Source organism: Fistularia commersonii, chromosome 13 (genome assembly GCF_037954325.1).
Source record: "Fistularia commersonii isolate RoL2024-O1a breed Wild chromosome 13, RoL_Fcom_v1.0, whole genome shotgun sequence".
In the NCBI taxonomy this organism is placed as follows: Eukaryota; Metazoa; Chordata; class Actinopteri; order Syngnathiformes; family Fistulariidae; genus Fistularia; species Fistularia commersonii.
In genome coordinates this window covers 6,686,867-6,706,949 of record NC_141296.1, presented here as the reverse complement: position 1 = coordinate 6,706,949, position 20,083 = coordinate 6,686,867, and the positions used below count along the sequence as shown (strand labels likewise).

Here is a 20,083-nt window from a genome sequence, read left to right as displayed (position 1 = left end):
TTGAACTTGACTGTAAATGTAATGAACACAAGAACACCGTAATTTGTTGTATTTTTATTGATAGTAATGACACTGGGTGGGCCAATCACACATTACAAACTATTTCTTTGCCTCTCGACTTAAAACTGGACACACAAATGATTTTATGAGGTTATTGTCCTTAAAGATTTTAGAAACAAGTATAAAATGCACATAAATAATGGGGGGTTATAGTGGCAATTAAGGCAAATATACATTCTGCTTTGTCTTCCAATGTCTATAAGGCACCCGCCAATCAAAGTAATGTATTATAATCCGGATATAGTCGAAATAAATACACAAAACTTAGTATGGATCTGTTAATATGTCAAAAGTTTGTGAACGATGAGTAATGAATGTGTGATAAAAGTATATTCTCCTGTAGAACCAGTTCCAGTAGATTTCCTGTTGTTGTGCAAGTCAATATGTACTTCTGTCAAGAAACAAACCCCAAAACTAAGTGGGTCTGGGAAAGGTTGAAAAATCAACCTTTTCCAGCCAATTTTCATTTTGCCCTCAATGTATACAAGTAATCCAACCCTAAGCCCTAATGAGTTGACTCGCATGTGTCATGTCCAGGAAATCACCTGAAACAAGTGCATAGCTTCCCATAACCTTCTTCCATTTCGGCTTCATTATTTTCTGTGAAGCATATTTGGCATGAAACTTTAAACAATCACTGATTAAGTGCAAGAGACGAATTGACTGTCTTTGGCGTTCTGGAGTTGTTTCGTTATGTGTAGCTTAATTCTTCATTTTAGTGATGGGTGCATGAGCGGGATCTTAGGGAATTATTCATGTCAATCATCTGACTAGTCAAACACAATATTTAAGGAGCTTCTGCAGAGAATTCAGGAACAAGTATTTCAGTTTGTGCTTCGCATATAGTTCACTGATTGTCATCAAGTCTGCACCCTGATTAAACCAGAAGAGTTGTATAATCAATGGCCCTTTGAGCACCAGACATTAGAACACACAGGTACAGTACCTACTGAGATCAAGTGAAGGCTGCGCATGGGATTGTTATAAATCACACACCTTTTCTATATTACATAATACAGCCTTATGTTCTAGAAAAAAAAGCAATATAGTAATAGGGGGGAGACAGTAAGTGGCTTTGCAAAAAATGCTGTGTGTAAACCCTCGTTTACACAGGGATTGAACAATGATGCCTGGACTGTGTTAACACAGAATTAAACAACTCTCTTGCACTACCACCCGAGGTGTGAATGGATTTTCCAGCAAAGGTGCAAAACAGGTAATTGAACAGTGTCTATGTTTCCGGTGAGCTTTCTCTACAATTTCTTATGAATGGTGTTGTGGATCAGCAGTGCCATACCGCATATATGAACAAGTTGTGGAAAAGGGGCTTGACTGTGCGCACCAAACAGGTTGGGAAGAAGAAGAAGTGCAACTGTGAGGGATTTGCTACACTGAACTCCCGGGCCAGGAGACCACTGTCAGTGTGACTTTATTCTTCTGTAGCTTCAGCATGGGGATGAGAGACGAGTTGTTCATTCCCACCGTTGTGGCTCCGTTTACTGCCACAATCTCATCACCGCACCTGAAGGGAAACATAACTCATCAGTATGTCAATTAAAAAAAATGTGAGGAGTTTATAGCACTCTGGAGGGGTCATCTTACTTCAGACGGCCGTCAAAATGGGCAGGTGTACCAGGCACGATGGTTTTTATGAAGAAGGGCTGCTGCCCATGGCTCTCCTCATAGCCTCCAACAATGCTGAAACCCCAACTCTCATTGTTGGTCTTATGCAAGACAATGTCCCGGCACCAGTGCATGTGACTGAAATGTAAGGGCAGACTCTGAGCAGATATCGGAGGAATAGATTTCACTTTCATTCCAGTTTATGTCACGTGTCTTTACCTGGGTAAACCCAGCCAGCGAGTCCACAGTGGTATCCAGTTGAGGGTGTCCTCTCGCGGATCATTCAGAGGGTCCACTTCATCTTTGTTGGAAGCCTCAGGGTCGTCCTCTGAATCCTCTGTGATGGTCTGGATCACACGCAGCACCACCTGGGACTGGGCCGTCTGGGCCTTCAGTGCGGAGACAGCCTCGCTGTATGTAAGCTGGGTGAGGTCAACGCCGTTGATGCTCAGAAGTATGTCACCTGAGGTGGCACGGAATTTTGGGTGAACAGAGCAATTCAAAAGGTTTTTCCTTTTTTTAATAATTTAACAAGAACCACAGTGGATTTGATTTGAATTCAAGCAGAGGGATGAGTTGGGAAAACACATTATATGCCTTCAAAAAGATGTGAAATGAACTGTTTTGAAAGCAGTGCATCATGCACCTGGATCAAAGAAGATATTTTTCTGGAAACAAAACCATAGTGGATTTGAAAAAATGTGGTGGTTTCCTGTTGTCATTAACCATAATGTAAACAACAAACCAAAAAAAAAAAACAATAATCGAAAACCGGTTATAAATTCCATTTTCAAATTCAAATTGGAGAATTTGACCAATTACAGATATCTCCAAAGGGCTAAAATATAATGAAAGATTTTACATTAAGAATGTTTTGCCTATAACTACATCACTCTGCTAGATTCTGCAAGCTACCTCTTTTGATGGTGCCATCACGATGCAGACACCCCACTGGCTGCACGCTTGTGATATAAACAGGCAGGCGGCTGCGACAGTCTCGACCACCGGCAATGGTAATGCCAAGGGAGAGCCGAGGCTCCTTCTTCAGGCTCACAGTCTTCTCCTGACTAGAAAACCCCCCTGGTGGATCCTGAATGACATAAGACATTCAATAGTTTGCACTCGTAATATTTATATTAATAGCAAAATGAACATATAATACAGAGTACGTGTCACTGTTGAAGATACTGTGGTTCAAGAATCAGACCAATGTGTACACCAGAATTCTTTCTTGACTCCTACATGACACTGAATTATGCTGCCAATTATCTAAAGCCTCCTAGGATCCATTGACTTAATTGATTCCTCTTGCAAAATCACTTGTGGCAACAAATGTGAAACATTTGAGATACAGCTGAGAGGTGAGGGTCGAGGCTATGTGTGAGGATCAACACTAAGCTCTCGTAATAGAAGAGATGTGTGGAAAATGACGGCTTTGACCAGCCTCCGTGTTGCTCTGGAGTCTGTAAACCATCAGAAGGGAAGCTCGGGGGAGGAGGGGAGGCTCTTCCTCCTCCCCAGCAGGGAATCCATCCCCCCCAGCAAGACGAAAAGGCTCAACTCTGCAGGCGAAAGCTAACTGTGACCAGCTTTGATCCTCTGCCACTGGAAGAAACAACCCAAAAAAACAACACGACAGTGGCCCTGTAGCAGCAGACTGAGCAGCACCCCAGGCCTTTTGATCAGGACAGAAGGAGGCCCTACAGAGGACCTTTCATCTCTGTTCACTGACGCAGGTGTCTGCTCTCAAAGCAATTCTCCCCCAGCCGGGGGGTTGCTATTCTTCCTGCTCTTAGTGTATGGAATAACTGAGTGTGAGTGACAAAGGGGTGAACGTCACAATTACACCAAGTCAAACGTCCTTTTTTTTAAAAGGTGCAACCAGCTTTGTTTGTTTTTGTGGGTTAGAAGTTCCAAAGCCCTGGTGCTGAGGGCGCTATGTAATTTTCTTAAACAGGGAAGCAACGGGAAAAATTGTACAAGTTGTTAAGCAACATGTTTGGCATTACCTTCATGTAGGTGGATCGCCGCCTGAAGTACTGTGGCTCAGGTACCCTTCTGCCTGCACGGCTCTGGTGTCCGTCTCTGCTGTTTCCACCTTCCTCCTGAGTTTCTGATGGCCTCATTACCACAAAGTTCACACGCACCTCACTGGCCTATAGGCAAATCAAAGAATACATTATTCAAAGAATTTACCAACAGATTATATAATGTCCTGTCAGACTTGCTGATCGGCCTGAAAGGTTTTTGTCTTGTGAAAAACATGCCTTATATTAGGGCTGTGTTTCAAATAATGTTTGCAATATTATAATAATCAAACAGAATCATTTTTATTTTGACATCTAATTATGCAATTATATGCAAGATCCTGACAAAACTTCAGCTCACATGAACTTTTAATTTCACAAAGGATGTTTTATTGATGAGTAAAATTCAAATACTTTTGCAGATCTTTTTTTTTTTTACGAATCTATTAGACTATTGGTGGTATTGGTGAAAAAAAAACGCATGTTCCTAAATGGTGCCTACTTTCATTTTAAATATATTTTACAGAACTGAAGTGTATTTTACAATAACTCAAGGTATTAAATTTAGTTTGCTTTGCTCCCCTAATCCATGAACATTGAAATTTACTCATTGACTCATCAATATGTCCTTTGAGGTCTCCAAGGATGCACTCAAAAAAACACAACTTTGATGCAGATGTATAGCGATTTTAAAAATCACCCAAATGTCAAATTAAAAATATAAAAATATAACCTGAGAGAAGGAAAAAAAAATGACGGTAACACTAATCTCCGATCACAAGGTATATGAGATCAGAGGTATATAAGATACTCCTGATACTTAATGTTTTTGTTTTTATGAAATATTAAGTAAAATCACATTTTGTAGTTTTAAAGTTATGTGCCTCCATCTGACTTACTTGGAGCCATTGTCATCTCATTCACATTTATTAAGGTGTGTTTATTTATGATCAATGCGGTCAGGTGTGGGCAGGGTCTCAGGCTTCCTAAAACATTTGGAAGGCCAAGCTCCCTTTTTGAATTGGATTATTCAGCGCATGACTGACAAATACCTGTATGATCTGGGCAGCACTCTCAGGTGTACCATGCCTCAGGTCATGCCCATTGATGGCCAAAACCTTGTCATTGTTCCTCAGTTTTCCATCTTTGGCTGCCAAACCACCAGACAGCAGATCCAGGATAAAAACCCCACTCTCCTCTGATTTGCGGATCAGCTTTATGCCTAGTGCTTCGGTGCGCTGACTCTTCATTAGCGTCACTTGCAAGACTGTGCCGGGATTGTGATAGGAGGTAGTGTTGCCATGGGGACTGTGAGACGTCTGGGAGGCAGTGGAAGAGGTGGACGATGGAGGGTGATGATCACCCCGCGTATCTCTTGATTTGAAACCTTTCTCCTGCATAACTGTGAGCCTGAGGAGGGAAGCCTGCCGCAGCGCTGCAATGGCCTGAGTATGAGGGACGGAAGCCAAACTGACATCATTCACCTGGAAAACAGAGAGACCAACCAAAAAAGTGTTTAGTTAAGCTAGTCACTACCCACAGGAAAGTTTTTACATGCATGTTTTCCACACAATTTCAGAATGCAAAAATCAAAAAGAAAATAGGATGTCTTTTATGATAACGAATTTCAAATTGTGGCATAACAATACATCTTTCCCCCTCAATATTTATATAGCAATGTAGTTAGTCGGAAATTGCTTTTAAAGGGCATCCATCCCTAAATCTGAACATTTCATTAATTATTAACCATGCTGATGTGATGGATTTCACGAAGCTCAATACATTGATTAATAAAAGAACAGGGTCAGATTTGTGAAAAAGAGGAATAATGGATGCCATTATGTCTATTTTGGATTCATCAGCTTCCCACAAATACAAAAACCCTACAGATCGTGTTTCAGGTCCTGGAAGCTCCCTTTTGGCAAGGAGGTGTCTGTTTTCCAGGCCAGGTTTGGAATTGCTTGGGTATAGAGCAAATTCTGCATTTCAGAAAATGGAGTGAAACAAGGTCACTGGACCCAAGACTGTAGTCATAAAATCAGTTAACAGGTACAATCCAAGAGGGCTAGAGGTTAGAAATCCAAGTAGAACAAGCTTGAATTATTAATCACATACTCTCTACTTCCAGTACCTTCTGTTGGAACCAAATGTTGCTTGTGTGTGTGTGTGTGGGGGGGGGGGGGGGGGGGGGGGGGGGTGTATATATATATATAAAACTTCTTTTACAGAGGTGATCTCAATAAGTTGAGTTGCATACAATTATCTATCAAAGATAAAATACAGAGCATGGTAAATGATTAACATCTTTTCCGATGGGGTGTACATTTGCTGGTTTTGTTGACAAGTGAAAAATTTACCCTAGGTCAATCAGTGACTACAAGCACAAACAGTGATGTAACATGAAGAATTCATATCTGGAAATATTAACCACACCTTGTTGTCATGGAGCTATAACTTGTTTATCTGGAATATCAACTTTCTCTGAAATGTACCACACTGACAAAACAGGGAACAAGCATGACTTGGACCAAAAGGGTTCAGGTTAACTGTGTAATGCAGCACTGCCAGAATACTTCCATTAGTCAATTGGAAACTGAGAAGAAACATACAACATCCATGGGAGGTATATATAACTTATTTTCTTATAAACAGTGTCACCTCTAAAATGTGATCTCCTGGTGCCAATCTGCCATCACGAGCTGCAAGCGAATCCCGTATAATCTCCTGAATTACTATGTTTCCTAGCGGCGTATCTTTCCCTCCAACAATGCGCAGGCCCAGCTCCTCGTCAGGCTCTTCTCGGAAGAGCTCGACCACATTGGACTCTGCAACCAGGCTTGACCGCAGGGGTGTGTTGTCTAGAGGAAAAAAAGGGTTCAAGAGTCAGGTATAACAGGTTTAGTTGACATTACCTAGTACTTGTTAAGTTTTAGTCCCCCTTACTAATTAAGAAAACAAAAAACACACACATACAAAGACAGTGTCTTTACAAGTTATAACGACTTAATAGACTTGCATTTCTAAGGCACACCGTATGTACCATTAGATTTTTGAAATTCAAGTAAACTGGTTTACGTTATCAGACTAAAATGTTTGCTTGTTTGTTAACAAGCTATCTGTAAGTATCACTGTTTCTGTTTCTTGCCTATAGGACTTTGTTGTGGAAGAGTCTCCATTATCCTAGATATCAGCAAAAAAAAATGACTTAATAAAACAACATGCTCAAATGTAATTAAGCAGCCATAAATCAATAAAATTCCATGTTAACTATTCAGATTCTTCAAACAGGGTTTGCTTTTATATTAAATATAATATGTGAAGAACTGTGGAACCTAACTGTATTCATCGTGGTGACATACTTCTTTGCATGTTATCTCAAAAAGTTTATAAAATAAACAAGTTCCAGCTTTTAGGGCATCCAAAAATGAAACTAGGTAGGGGGGGGTTGACTCACCACCAAAGGAAACTGTTAACTGAAATGACCAATGGGCAAAAAAAAAAGAACATGTCCTTTTAGATGGATGGTTCTGATATAACATCTTGACTTTCATTGTTACAATAAATCTCTGCCAGTTAAAATAAGTGAATTAAATTCTGCTACGGCCTCTGTATCAGGGAGAGAAACCCATGGTGGTTATCATGCTTGACCCAGTCTAGACATTTGCAATACTGAGGATGATAAAATGATATGAATCTGAATTCTGTCTTTGGTAATTTTCAGTTATTTTGTGTGAAATTTGACTGGAAAAATGATCCTATGATGCTTAATACTGAATTTTTTTTTCAGATATAATTTGAAAAGTACAAGCGCATCGTATTTGATACAAGTCAAATGCAACTGTGTGGACACTGATTTGCTAAACCAGTAGATTTTAGTGGACTTTGATCAACCAGACTTTTTCAGGCCTTGGTTTCCAGTAAATGGGGCTTGGCTAAGTCATCCATGAGCTTTTGCATGTTGTTACAGCTATGTCAATGATTCACCTCTGACAGATTTCAAAATCAAACCCTGGAGGCAAAATGTGCCTGTCCTGAGAGGCACCCCCACCAAAGCAGCACATTTAATTTATGACAATAATCCCAGATAATTTCCATTCAATCAAGGACTTTCAGGAAAGCAGAGTAAGTGTCTACAGTCTATGACCATGGTCATTTTTTCAAAGCATGCCACTACTCGAATAATGAATTGGTCCCAAAAAATCCCTTCTGTAATGAATGACAAAAACATAAAGCCTTCATACCGTCTTCACTTTCTTCATAGGCAGGATTTATGAGCCCGGGATCAGGCTGATCTCTGGAGGAATTCCGGGGAAGAATTGCTGAATGTTTAGCATCACCAGGAAACTCTCCTTCACCCTTTCGTCCCTTAAACTCATTCCACGATGGCCTCTTCCTCTTTTCTGCTTCCTCTCTTAATCTTTTAAAAGCAACACATCTAGAGAAATGGAAAAATGAGTAAAAAAATAACTTGTATGGCTGATGCCTGATCCATGACAGTAGCCATTTTAGAAGAATATGCAAACAGCCAATTTAAACATGCCATTTCAAAAGTGGACCAAAAATATAGATACAGTGGATGTAAGCACTTTGATTTTAAATTAATAGGGAACGGCAAAGGACTTAACACAGAACTCTGTGAAAGTACACTATGCAGATGAATGGACACTTTCACTGCATTGCAGAGTGGGTCAGAACAGCTGAGTCTAATCAAGTCAGTTCCTATGCTTAGACTGCTACTTGTTCCTCATATGTGAACTTTGCTTTCTTGATGTTTGCAGAGAGGCTGCAGCAGAACAACCTGCAAACAGCAACGGCATGTGTCACCCCAGACTATCAACATGATAAGTACATCACTGAACATGTGTGAAAAAGTTTACTGATCAGCTGGCTGTCTTCTGCATGGGAGGCATAAGTTTATAACTTGAAAGAGGAGTAAAATGACAGTTTTAAACCATCATTCTATCACTACATACATTTTTACATATTCTTTAGTATTAGTCTGGTATACAATGCAATAAAACCACATTTATTTTCTTTAATTTAAATAAACATGACACTTTTGCTTCATGATTTTTTAAGATGCTAGTGACAATAGCGCTTGGTGTTTGTTCATACTGTTATTTCCTTATATTTAGCCAAGCTAGCCCACTGCCGGCAGTATTGAAGTTCCCAAGGTGCCCAAACTGTTCCACCTAGATCTACTTATTGACAGTTGGTTCAGTTCTGACATACAACTGTTTCTCCGTCTTCAACCAGTTGAGGCTCACCTGTGGTGCAGGTGAGGCTGCAATTCACAACGCTGCATCTGTTGCTGACACTCTGCATAATACGGGCATACAACTGTGAGCTTGTCCAGCAGGTTCCTGACCAGCAAGCTGGAAGGACGACACTGATGCAATTGTAAACGCTGGCGATCCACAGGGCAGAAGTCCTGATCTTTCAAGAAGCTGCTCAGACAATGGAAGCAATAGGTATGACCACATGGAGTGTCCATTGGTCTGAGAAGGGGCTGCAGACAGATGTGGCATACCAGCTCATCATCCACCTCATCTTGGTACTCATACAGGTGACTTTCCTGACCTTCATGCTGCTGTCCACACTCCTTACACACCCTAGCCCATGGAAGACTTCCAGTACTGCTGCTGCCAGAGGGCTTGGTTTCTGTTGTGGCCATTGAACAAAGATGCTTAGTCCACAATTTTGTTGTGTTGCAATAGTTTGGGTTCCTCTTTGGACCTACTGGCTCCTCAGAAACAGAGGGCTATGTCTGCTTGTCAAGAGGTGAATCCTCTTTAACATGAAAAAAAAAAAAAATATCCATGGTCAACCGCGTTCTCTCCACTTCTTCATTTTCTGGTGAAAGAGAAGCACAGTTAGAGTTAATGTAGGGATGAAAATATCCTGTGAAACTGTAGTTGACAGAAAATGACATATCTACAAAGCAGAAAGCTGCAGATGTTTCCCAAAAGTCAGTTTCCTGAGGGACAAAGGAGCTTGTCATCTCAGCTAAAAAGTCACTGCAAACTCTACTGAAATAACTAAATGCTGTGAAATGGGGAGGGAGAAAATAGACTTAAGTTAAAACTCTGCCAATAGAAAAGAAAAAAGAAATGGTACGATAAGAGTCAGTTTGAATGAACAGGAAAGAAATGCAACTCCTATCACCAGTGGTCTCTTGCAGCCAATAAGCAGTGGCCTCCATCTCTTTGAGCAGTTCATAATCTTCTTTAATTCCCCCTCATGTGGAGGGGTGCAGATTAGGAATACATTCTTTAGGGAAACTATTAACCACTTAAAACACAGATGGGAGAACAAAATTACATAATTGCGTTGTTCAAATAAGAATAAACATAAGTGAACACACATTAAAATACGATGATATACATATCTGGAGAGATTTCAAATAAATTTTGAAGTGCTGCCTTTGTGGTACTCACCAAAGATAAATAGTATGTTGTCAAGTCGACAGTAGCCACAGTACAAAAACACTAGACTAACATAACAGCTACTGTTCTGAATGAAACCAGAGCCCAGCCTCCTTTGTACACCATCACCATCTGACTGTGTGTATGTATGTTAGGCTACAGATAGTCTGAAGGTGTGTGGATGTGTAAAAGCTCTGGCCGAACTGGTGTAAGGAATGCAGAGGCCAACTGGTAGAAGTAGGCAGAGCGGAGCTCAGCTGGAGAGAGGAGTGGCAGTGTGTTTCTGAGTATGTGGGGACTGCTGATGCCGCACAGGTATACGACTATTAACTGACTGACTGAAAACACACCCAGTCTGGTTACAGATATGTGTCCATTGGCGCACACAATAGCTGCGGTCACACAAGCCACATTTCTTTACTCTGTAGAAGTGATACCCTGTAATGGATAGGGATCTTGGATCCTGTGGCACAGAAAGGAATGCACTGCTAGAGGGCTGTACTACAGTATATTTGGATACAACATTACATAGTTGCAGATAGTGAAACAAGAAAAATAACGCAGTATACTGAGAATAAGAAGACTTTCATGTTGCTTCTTACAACAGCATGTTTTTAAGATTTCCGGTAATATTTTACTTCTACCACTGTTTCTTTTTCAACCCATTGTTTGACCTTTTTAAACATGATGGGGTATGATCTAACAATTGACATGGAGTGTGCACTCATGTCACTGCCTTCATCACAGAGGATGAAAAAAAAGAATCTTTAGCTCATTGTATGCATTATAGAATGGTTTCAAGTTTGTGAACATGTCTCCCAGGAAAGTGATGAAGCCAATCCAAATTTCTCTATCTTGCATACTTTCTTACTATTACATACCTACTACTTCACATGGAGAATGTTACCCTTCTTCACAAAAAGGAGATTTTAACCACAAAAATTAAAAATTATTTATAAGCAGATTGCCAAAGACTGTTGTTGAAAGACCCATGTCTATCAGTGAACATAAATGTACCGATATCATTAATGATCAAGGCCAATACCATCGTAACACGTGTTAAGAGTGTGTGCTCTTGACTGACTGATTATGAAAAAGCAAGGCAAATATAACCTTCATTCAGGTGGGTGGTTGGCAGGCATAAAATTAGGAAAATGTGTCCTGTTGCTTCTTCCTTTGAGAGGATTTAAGGTGGTTAGTAGAGAGTTCCAGAGAGTTCATAACCACCAGCTCAAGTCTGACTCCCCTCAGTGCTCACTGATGTCACAGTTGTCTATCATTGGGTTTTGGCCTGATAGATGCAAGAAGATTACAGCGAGAGGTTACTGCAACATGATCACCAAACCAACTTTAATAGTCAGTTGTGATGTCATAGTACAGTAGTAGTCATGATTTAAGGAGGCCCATTTGGAGAAAACTTCCTTATGTACAGGTCCTCAGCGTCATCATGTTTATTACAATTTTATAATATTTATTAACCACATTCCATCAAACTGCAGTGCAAACAAGAATAATTTGGGTTGACATTATACTTAATTTATATTTTGAAGTAGCATTGTCATGTATCAACATCTGCACTGTTTAAAGTTAAAGTGGTGTGACTCCAAACAGATCTTCTAAAAAAATTATTTTCATTAACTACGGCACATTGATTCACATTTTTGCAGATTTCCCTCTTGTCTTTTCACACCTTTATATTCTTCTCTCCCTGTCATATGAGTTCCAGCTGTTTTTCCTCTTTATCCAATATTATTAGGGTGAAGTATGTTTTTCACAAAGCAGGATACAGGCATTTCATTAGTCCAGCCATATCCAAATCAAATTCCTTGTATTCATGTGACAGTCTGGGCTTTCTAGGGAAATGACTCCAGCCAAATGCTGTCCCTTCGGGCTCACGGAGGATTATCTGAGGTGTAGTTCATAGCTCAGCTGAATAGCTTTCTTTGATGGTTAAAATGAGTTAGTCATATGTGCTGCCATATTATCAGCAAACACAGTAAACAAGGTTGTGGTTGACAAATTCCTGAGTCAGCAAGACAGGTGGTGCGTTGTCTATAACACCTTTACGTCTGTGTATAATTACTCATCACCAGCAATGGAAAATCAGTCATATTATTGCCGAGACGCCCCATGTTTGAGTAAGACATGATTAAGTAGAAGCTCGTGCCTGTCTCAGTTTACATTTTAAAAGGTATGAATAACACTGTAAGAATGGATTAAAATGTCCACGTCTTCAACTGATAGTTGTTTTGTAAAAACAATTGAAATGTCAGTGTATGAGTATGAGGTACCACAATGGTAATAATACTCAAAATCCACCACTTTAAATAAAGCGACATATGTGCATTTTTTTTTCTCTCAAAAGCACACAGTACAACTAAGCACCATGCTGTGTGCTAGTCTGTAAATATGAAGGTGGACTCAAACATACCACCCATGACCCAGCTTATCAGTCATGAAATTCTTGCAAAGAACAGTATTTCATAAATAGAGGCTCTTTCCTCATTTTAAGGGTCACAAGTAATTTGAAACCAGCCATATATGGGAGAAATTCATTACTAATTAGCAGATGACCGACTTTGCTAACGTAGGTGTTAAACTTTACATTGTCTCTCATCTTCACTGAACTGCACTTTAACTTCCCGATTATTCACACTAAAAATAGCTCAAGCAGCACTAATTTTAGATCATAAGCCGATGTGCAGCTGCTAGATCAAAAAAAGGCAGCCCAAGGTAGAATCACGCTGTTTAAAACCACCCAAGTACAATCAAAAAACAAGCAGGATGATAAACTGCAGCAAAAGTGGTGAAGGCAGCCTTATAGGTGCTGGAAGAAGCCGTGGACTCGAGCTCTTTGAGATGATGACTTGAAATAATCAAATTCTGGATGTCAATTTACTTTGCGTTACAATCCCAGAAGACAAATCCACAGAATTTAAACAGTGTTACACTGTAGAAGTAAAAAGCGTTGAGAAGTGTGGGACAAATACCATGTTATTGTTTACAATTATACTGAGCAGTCTGGAATACCTGAAAAGGCCAGCTAATTGAGACATGTGAGGGAACTTTCCATCCTGCTCAGATGACCTGTGTTCTCACCGTGGGGACCATAAATAACTCACTGTCCCCTCGAATGTCAGTCCATAGCGGAGGGTTTGGTTCTTATCACCACACGAATGTGATGGATCCACACGACAAAAGGGGCAATAAAAGATAAAGCACATGGGTAAGATGTCGGCGGGACCATTGTGGTCCCATGCGGGTGCTCAACTCACCTACAGCACGTTACCTGAAAGAGCTAACGTCAATAGCCGTTCGTCCCGAGCACGCTAACTCCAACGGTGCTTTTCTAACCGAATTGAACCTCTAAAAATACATGTGAGTGCTAACGCGGGGATTATTAAAGCCCCGAAAGCCACAAACTGCTTTACGCAATATTTATTGACACACATGAACATAATTTGCCCGAGTCGAGACCGAAACTCGTCTTACCTGTGTGAAGGTTTGTCCCGGAAGCGGCTAACCTACTGCTGGCTAAACCAGAACGAAATAAAACAGATAATAAAACTCTAAAAAAAAATAACCACGAAACAACAAAAAAAAATGTCTAGTCTCGTCCTCGCCTTGAGTTTATCGACATTTTTGCCCGCATCGCTGCCGCTGGACGATGACAACTCGGTATCCCAGGTGTAGTTGGACCTGCGGGGAGGGAGGGAGGGAAGGAGGGGGGCTGGGCGACTTTCCCAGTTTCGAGCAAACACACTTGAGAAGAGCGAACAGGAGGAGACGTTGAGCACGGGGAGGATTACGCGCGCACACGCACGCAGAAAGCTAAGGAATACACACACACACACACACACACACACACACAAACACACCGACATCGCCTGTTCATTTGCCATCAAGACATTAGTGGTCGTTCATTACACTTTTATGACCAAAAGGTCAGTTTTAAATTGTATATGAGCGATCACACTCTTAAAATATTGTAAAAGTTCTGGGAGGGGTAATGAAGTGTGGAAATGAAGAAATAAAGAAGTCAATGATTTTAGAATATATCCTCCGTCACTCAATGAATTGACTGTGTTAATAATATTATAACCATAAGAATTTATGGGCATACTGGAGCTTTTATGAGGCGTGGATTAGGCTTTTTCTCCTTATCCTCAGCAAGATTGTTGTGAGTAGCATAGAATGGGCAAATGCTGATGTTATGGACAGCAGGATAGGCCACACACAGGGGGGAGCATTTTGTCTTGGCACTACCAGTTTATGCGCCACTGTACACAATCTCCAGAAACTTAACATTCAGTCAAAGTGGCAACCGCTGTGATGTGATTTCTGGTAAATATTTATACACGTTATTATTATTATATGCAAATATTTTGCTGGTCCTGTATTTAACAGATGCAAAAAATATGAGGAAACTTGAGTCTCACAAGCCCTGAGGATGTTACAGTGACATGAGACACACCTTGAGTCCAAATGTAAAAAGGTGGAGGTAAAAATATTTGTATACAATAGATTCTGAAATATTTTGAATACCATCTGCAGTTCCATCATTGATATGACATTTTGTGTGTTACTCCCATTTTTTGTAAGCTTAATGTTGTGGGATAAATTCTAAAATGAAGACTGAAATGACATATAATTTCTGCATAAATATGCAAACCTATTAAAGAATAATATGCACTGAAACAATTTGAACGAAAATTTGGATGAAAACTAATGATGAATTCCTACTGTACGTTCTTGGAGAATCATTGAAGTACATCTCATCTCGTCAACCCGGAGGAAATGCTCGCAGACATGGTGAGAACATGCAGACTCCACACAGAAAGGCCTCCTGTTGGGATCAAACATGGGACCCTCTTGCCGTGAGGCGGAAGTGTTAACCACTGCACCACTGTGCCACCACATGACACACATTTCATCACTTGAGCAATGAAATTATCCTGATCCAGTACTGTTGCTGTATGATACTTATTTTCATTATAACAGATATACTGGATGTCATGTTAATTGATGTTTATCATTTAAGTTGTAGTGTGCACTGTCATTGAAATAAGTTGCTATATTTTCTCAGATTTTTTTTTTTTCCTTTTTCCGCCTGCCACCCCAGAAATACTGTACACTTTCTTCTTTCTGCTTCTCACCAATTAAGGGCTGCCACAGCAAATCACATGCTTCCATCTAACCCTATCTTCTTTCTGCATCTTCCTCTGTCACACCCACTAACTGCATGTCTTCCTTCACACCCTCCACAAATCTTCCCTTTGCTCTTCCCTTTTCCTCCTCCCCGACAGCTCCATCTCAAATGTCCTTCAACCAATATACTCACTCTCTCCCCTTCACACACCCAATCCATCTCAATCTCCCCACTCGGACTTTGTCTCAAACATGTCTTACCGTGGCTGTTTTTCTGATGCGCTCTTTTCTAATCTTTTGCATCCTTGTCTCTCAGAAAGACAATCTTAATATTTCCAGCACTGCCACCTCCAGCTCTTTTGGTCAGAGCTATTGTCTCTAAGACACCCAGAAAGGCGGGTCCCAAAATCAAATTCTAAACCTTTCCCTTCTCATTTATTGATACTTTTCTGTCACAGATAACCCTTGAAACTCTACCCCCTCACCTCACCCTGCCTGCATTTGTTGCTTCAGCTCTTTTCCACAATCCCTGTTGCTCTGAGCAGTTGACCCTAAATATTTAAACCCTTGCACCTGTCTCACCTCCTTTCCTGACAACATCACTGTTCCAAATGGTTCATTTTCATTTACACACATGGACTCTGTCTCGCTGCAACTGGCATTCGTTCCTCTTCTCTCCGGAGCATATATCCATGTCTCCAGGTTCTCTTCAACCTGCTCCCTGCTTACACTACATATATCAATGTCATCTGCAAACACCATAGTCCATGGAGACTCCTTTCTGACCTCATCTTTTAGCCTTTCCATCACTATACCGAGCAAGAAGGGGCTCAGAGCTGATCCTTGATTCAGTCCCCTTTCCACCTTCAACCTATGTATAACTCCTACTTCATAATTCACCTCTGTGATGCTACCCTCATGCTGTTCATATTTTTGACCACTCTCATACTTCTCTGTAATTCCATTCCTAAGCCTATACCACAGCTTTTCTTTTGATGCTCTGTCGTACACTTTCTCTAAATTCACAAAGATGCAATTCAACTTGTTCTGACCTTCTCTGTATATCCTCATCAACTCTCTCAATGCAAACGTTGCATGTTTTATGCTCTTCCTTGGCTTTCAACCATACTGCTGCTCACAAATTGAAACCGCTTTTATTAGCCTTCACTTCCCTTTCCTGACTACTCCATCAGCCAAATAACCAGTATTAAAAATAGTGATGATCTTTCCTAAGTTTAAATATGCAAAATTACAATCTTTATAAAAGTATAATTAATATCATAGCCTTTGTTTTAGACTGAATGACATAATACACACATTGTTCTCCAATGTATTGATTATGTGTATGTCTTTTCATACTGTTGATGAAATCCGAATGAAACAATGATATAAAACACAGTGCATATAGTACACAGTACATAACTATATGACCCTCCATGCAGTTTTGCAAGTTTGTTAATGTGGTCACTGCAACCTCAGATGTATATTTTGTAAAGCTTAATGTAAGGTAATGCAGATTACACAGTAAGTTGTATAATAATCACTTATGAATTAATTATAATGATTTACAGCAGATCACTTTATGTATCATGAAATTACAAGTTGAAATGGTATCAGACTTGTCTCAAATGTCATCTGATATTCTATTGAAATTCTTATCAGTTTCATAAATGATGAAAATGGATTTGCTAGGCATCATGCCAGCATTCATTAATGATCAAAAGGAGTTATGAGGATACCAGAATAAGGTTGAATGAGAAGTACTGATTTAGGACTGTGCCAGTTAAAAGGGCTGTGACACACGAACGGTGTTAAGTAGCATACCCCCTGCAGAATGGAAGGGAAGTCCATGTGCCATAAAACCTCACTCTGAAAATGTGTTTCCCCTAGGATTTATAGCTGTGGAAGGAAACAACGTGACATTTGCTGATGCAAGCTAAGAAAATGAGACTCTCCCTGGTGGCAATACAGATATCAATTAATTTATTTTTATCAAACAAACAGGAACTGAGGCAGCATTTTTTCAGTCTGCCTATAAGATTAAATTCAGTATATTGTGATATATAATGATTAGAAACCACTTTCTTTCCTGGCCAATAGCCCAAATAACAGGGTAATGGGCATATTCATTAGCCATCATTAACCGAATCGCTATCCAAATTATATGTTTGTTTAGGAGCCTAGTCAAACCCAAATTAATGTTATTGCAAAACCATACATTTGCAACAAATATAAAAATAGTATGAAATTCAGTGTAGCCAAGAAAAAACACTATACATTTTGACTGAAAAGGGGAAAACTGATATTTCCGAGAAGCTACTTTGATGGGGCTATATCACAAAAGACAGAGGGTCTTGATTTTCTGGTTTGTTTTTTTTTTTTTTGTCATTGGGACACGTTTTTGCTATCAGAGAAAGATACATTGAGCCACAAACACTGCCTACAGCAACTTGTCAACACTATTGAGTATGAGGAAGTGAGATCTCAGGGCCCTGTTGGGAGCAAATTTGAGAAAGAGTGACATCATGTGTTTCAGTTCGGTATTGTAGCTCACTTGGTTGAAATTGGGACAGGTAACTCTACATGTAGAGTAGAAAGGAAGCACTGAAAGTACTTTAAAATTCACGGTAGGGAAATGTGTTGTTTTATAATGCTGGATTTTCCCCTCTTTTTTTGGTCAAGTCGTAATTCACAGCACAGAATTTTATTGGCTCCTGACGAAGACCTGGAAGTGATGGGAAGAGAGACAAGATAAACATAGGCCAAACAATACAACACATCCTGACACAGAAAGGACCGAGGCTCCCTGTTTGAACCATGGTACCAGCAAACAAGAAGGGAACTGTTTGTCTTTCCTGGGATCAGTAAACATCCTAAACACAAACAAGTTCTTCTGGAGTGAAAGAGGAGAAACTCACACCATTGGGGCAGCTGCACTCTCACATGGCTTGGCCCTTTGATGTCCTTCAGGAGATAGAGCTAATAATGAAGGCCCTTCACATCTTAATTCTTTTAATAGGATCGTGGATGCACTAGGTCACTGATACCTTCCCCTAAATGTGTCTTAGACTGAAGTGCAAATAAATAATAATACTATACTATAAAAACATATAGTACATTTTTAGTCCATCCGTCGATGCTTTGTCACTTTCTGATCTCTCAGCCCTTTTTGTCCAAAATGCAAGTAAAATGTGACTATGCACCAAATTTCCAGTTCTTCCTAAACCCCTGTGAGAATTTCATGATCTTTTAAAGGTGATTGTATTTCAGTTTGCACTACGCTTTTCCTCATGATTTTAATACCACACAATTAGAATATACGGAAAAGAAAAAGACAGTAAGCAACAAAGAAATGTATGCAATTTCAAAAAAAAATTCAAGATGTACCAGACAGTGATATATAATTCAAATCTATTGATTCTACTCTATATTTAGAACGCAATATCTATAATGCATGATACAAGTTTTTTGTTTTAAAAATCATTACCAATCTTATTGATACTCTGGCCAGCCCAAATTGACACACATTTCTATTCAGCTTTTTAGTATATGGTGTTTAAGTTAAGTTGCTAAGAGGAAACCAAGGACACAAACTCTAAGGCAGCTTGACCCCCCACACTAGCGCAGACACACACGCAGCCACCTCAGGCCAAAAAAAAAAATGTCCATCTTGCCCTGGGGCGAGACAGTGGCATTTGGTTCAGGTCTCAGCTTGCTCTGCAGCCCCAGGTTCTGTCTGGCCTCCACATGATGACTATTAATCAGTGACTCATGAGACCAAACACTAAGGACAAGGAGTCAAGGATTTGAGGATTCAAGGATTCATGGAACTTTTATTGTCATACCAGCACATCTTACAGTATGTGGTACAAAATTTGCACTCAGGTCCGGTTCGAGCCATAATGAAAAATTAATAGAAGAGCAAAAAAAAAAAATTGAAATACACTGTGATATTCAAGTATGTTTGCGGTGGTTACATACTTATGGCTGGACAAGACATTTTTTTTGTGTTTCTTATTGATTTAACCCATTCACTATATAGAAACCTGAATCATCTAGAATGTATGTCAAGACTGCTGTCCATTGGGATATCCATAGGTGAACCAAATTGTTTTACGTGTGTGTGTGTGTCTGTGTATGTGTATGTGTGTGTGTGTCAGACGTTCCAGTCGTCTCTGTGTAAATATGCTCAGGCCAGATAATCTTCAAGGGCTCACTTGTTTGTACCTGCCATGTCGTTCTGCTCGTCCACCCAGCATGACACCCTGTAGCCCACGATCAGCCCTTCCCACATCAAAAGAACTTGGTGATTCTTATCAGATAATATTCTTGTCCCCTTTGAGTCCAGCCTCCTCACACTGTTGACCTGAACCATGCACAGTGTTCCTTATGGCCCTTTGGCCTTTCCTCTTCTTATCACTGTGATGACCAGGCCATGATAAGGCAGGTCCAGCCTGGGGGATAGAAGGAGGGTGCTGTTCGCTCTTCTAAACCTTTTCTGTTGCATAACTTGGACACTTTAGGGCATCTAAGAGGTTATCTCAGCTCAATGTATGGGAAAAAGGGATAAGACAGGCATTACTTAGCATACAAATTATGTTATTTATGAATTACAGGCCGGTTTACAAAATTTACGAAGTACAGCCCGGTGTTGAAAAACTTCATTCATGAATCGAAAGTGCTTCCGGAAGTAGACATTTTTATTACTTATGTGACAGCAGTTCATATGTCTGGCCGTTATACGATTCCATGAATATGCAAGTCAGGCAGACAGACAGACAGGGAAGAGTAGTGTCCAAA

General features: G+C 40.1%; 1 protein-coding gene across 2 annotated transcripts; it reads right to left on the bottom strand.

The window, feature by feature from the left end:
* Nucleotides 1–42: 42 nt before the first annotated feature.
* On the bottom strand, nt 43–13,833 carry lnx2b (ligand of numb-protein X 2b). 2 transcript variants are annotated; one of them, XM_086157893.1, is made up of 10 exons: nt 13,628–13,833; nt 8,978–9,563; nt 7,952–8,145; nt 6,369–6,568; nt 4,763–5,194; nt 3,693–3,839; nt 2,599–2,773; nt 1,903–2,146; nt 1,663–1,821; nt 43–1,582 (listed from the first exon to the last, which is right to left on the bottom strand). In XM_086157893.1, exons 2-10 carry the CDS (start codon nt 9,382–9,384, stop codon nt 1,447–1,449), a joined length of 2,094 nt encoding a protein of 697 aa, XP_086014019.1. In that variant the 5' UTR covers nt 9,385–9,563; nt 13,628–13,833; the 3' UTR covers nt 43–1,446. The 2 variants fall into 2 exon arrangements, with proteins under 2 accessions (XP_086014019.1, XP_086014020.1); XM_086157894.1 differs by lacking the exon at nt 13,628–13,833 and adding an exon at nt 10,148–10,262.
* Nucleotides 13,834–20,083: the final 6,250 nt, after the last annotated feature.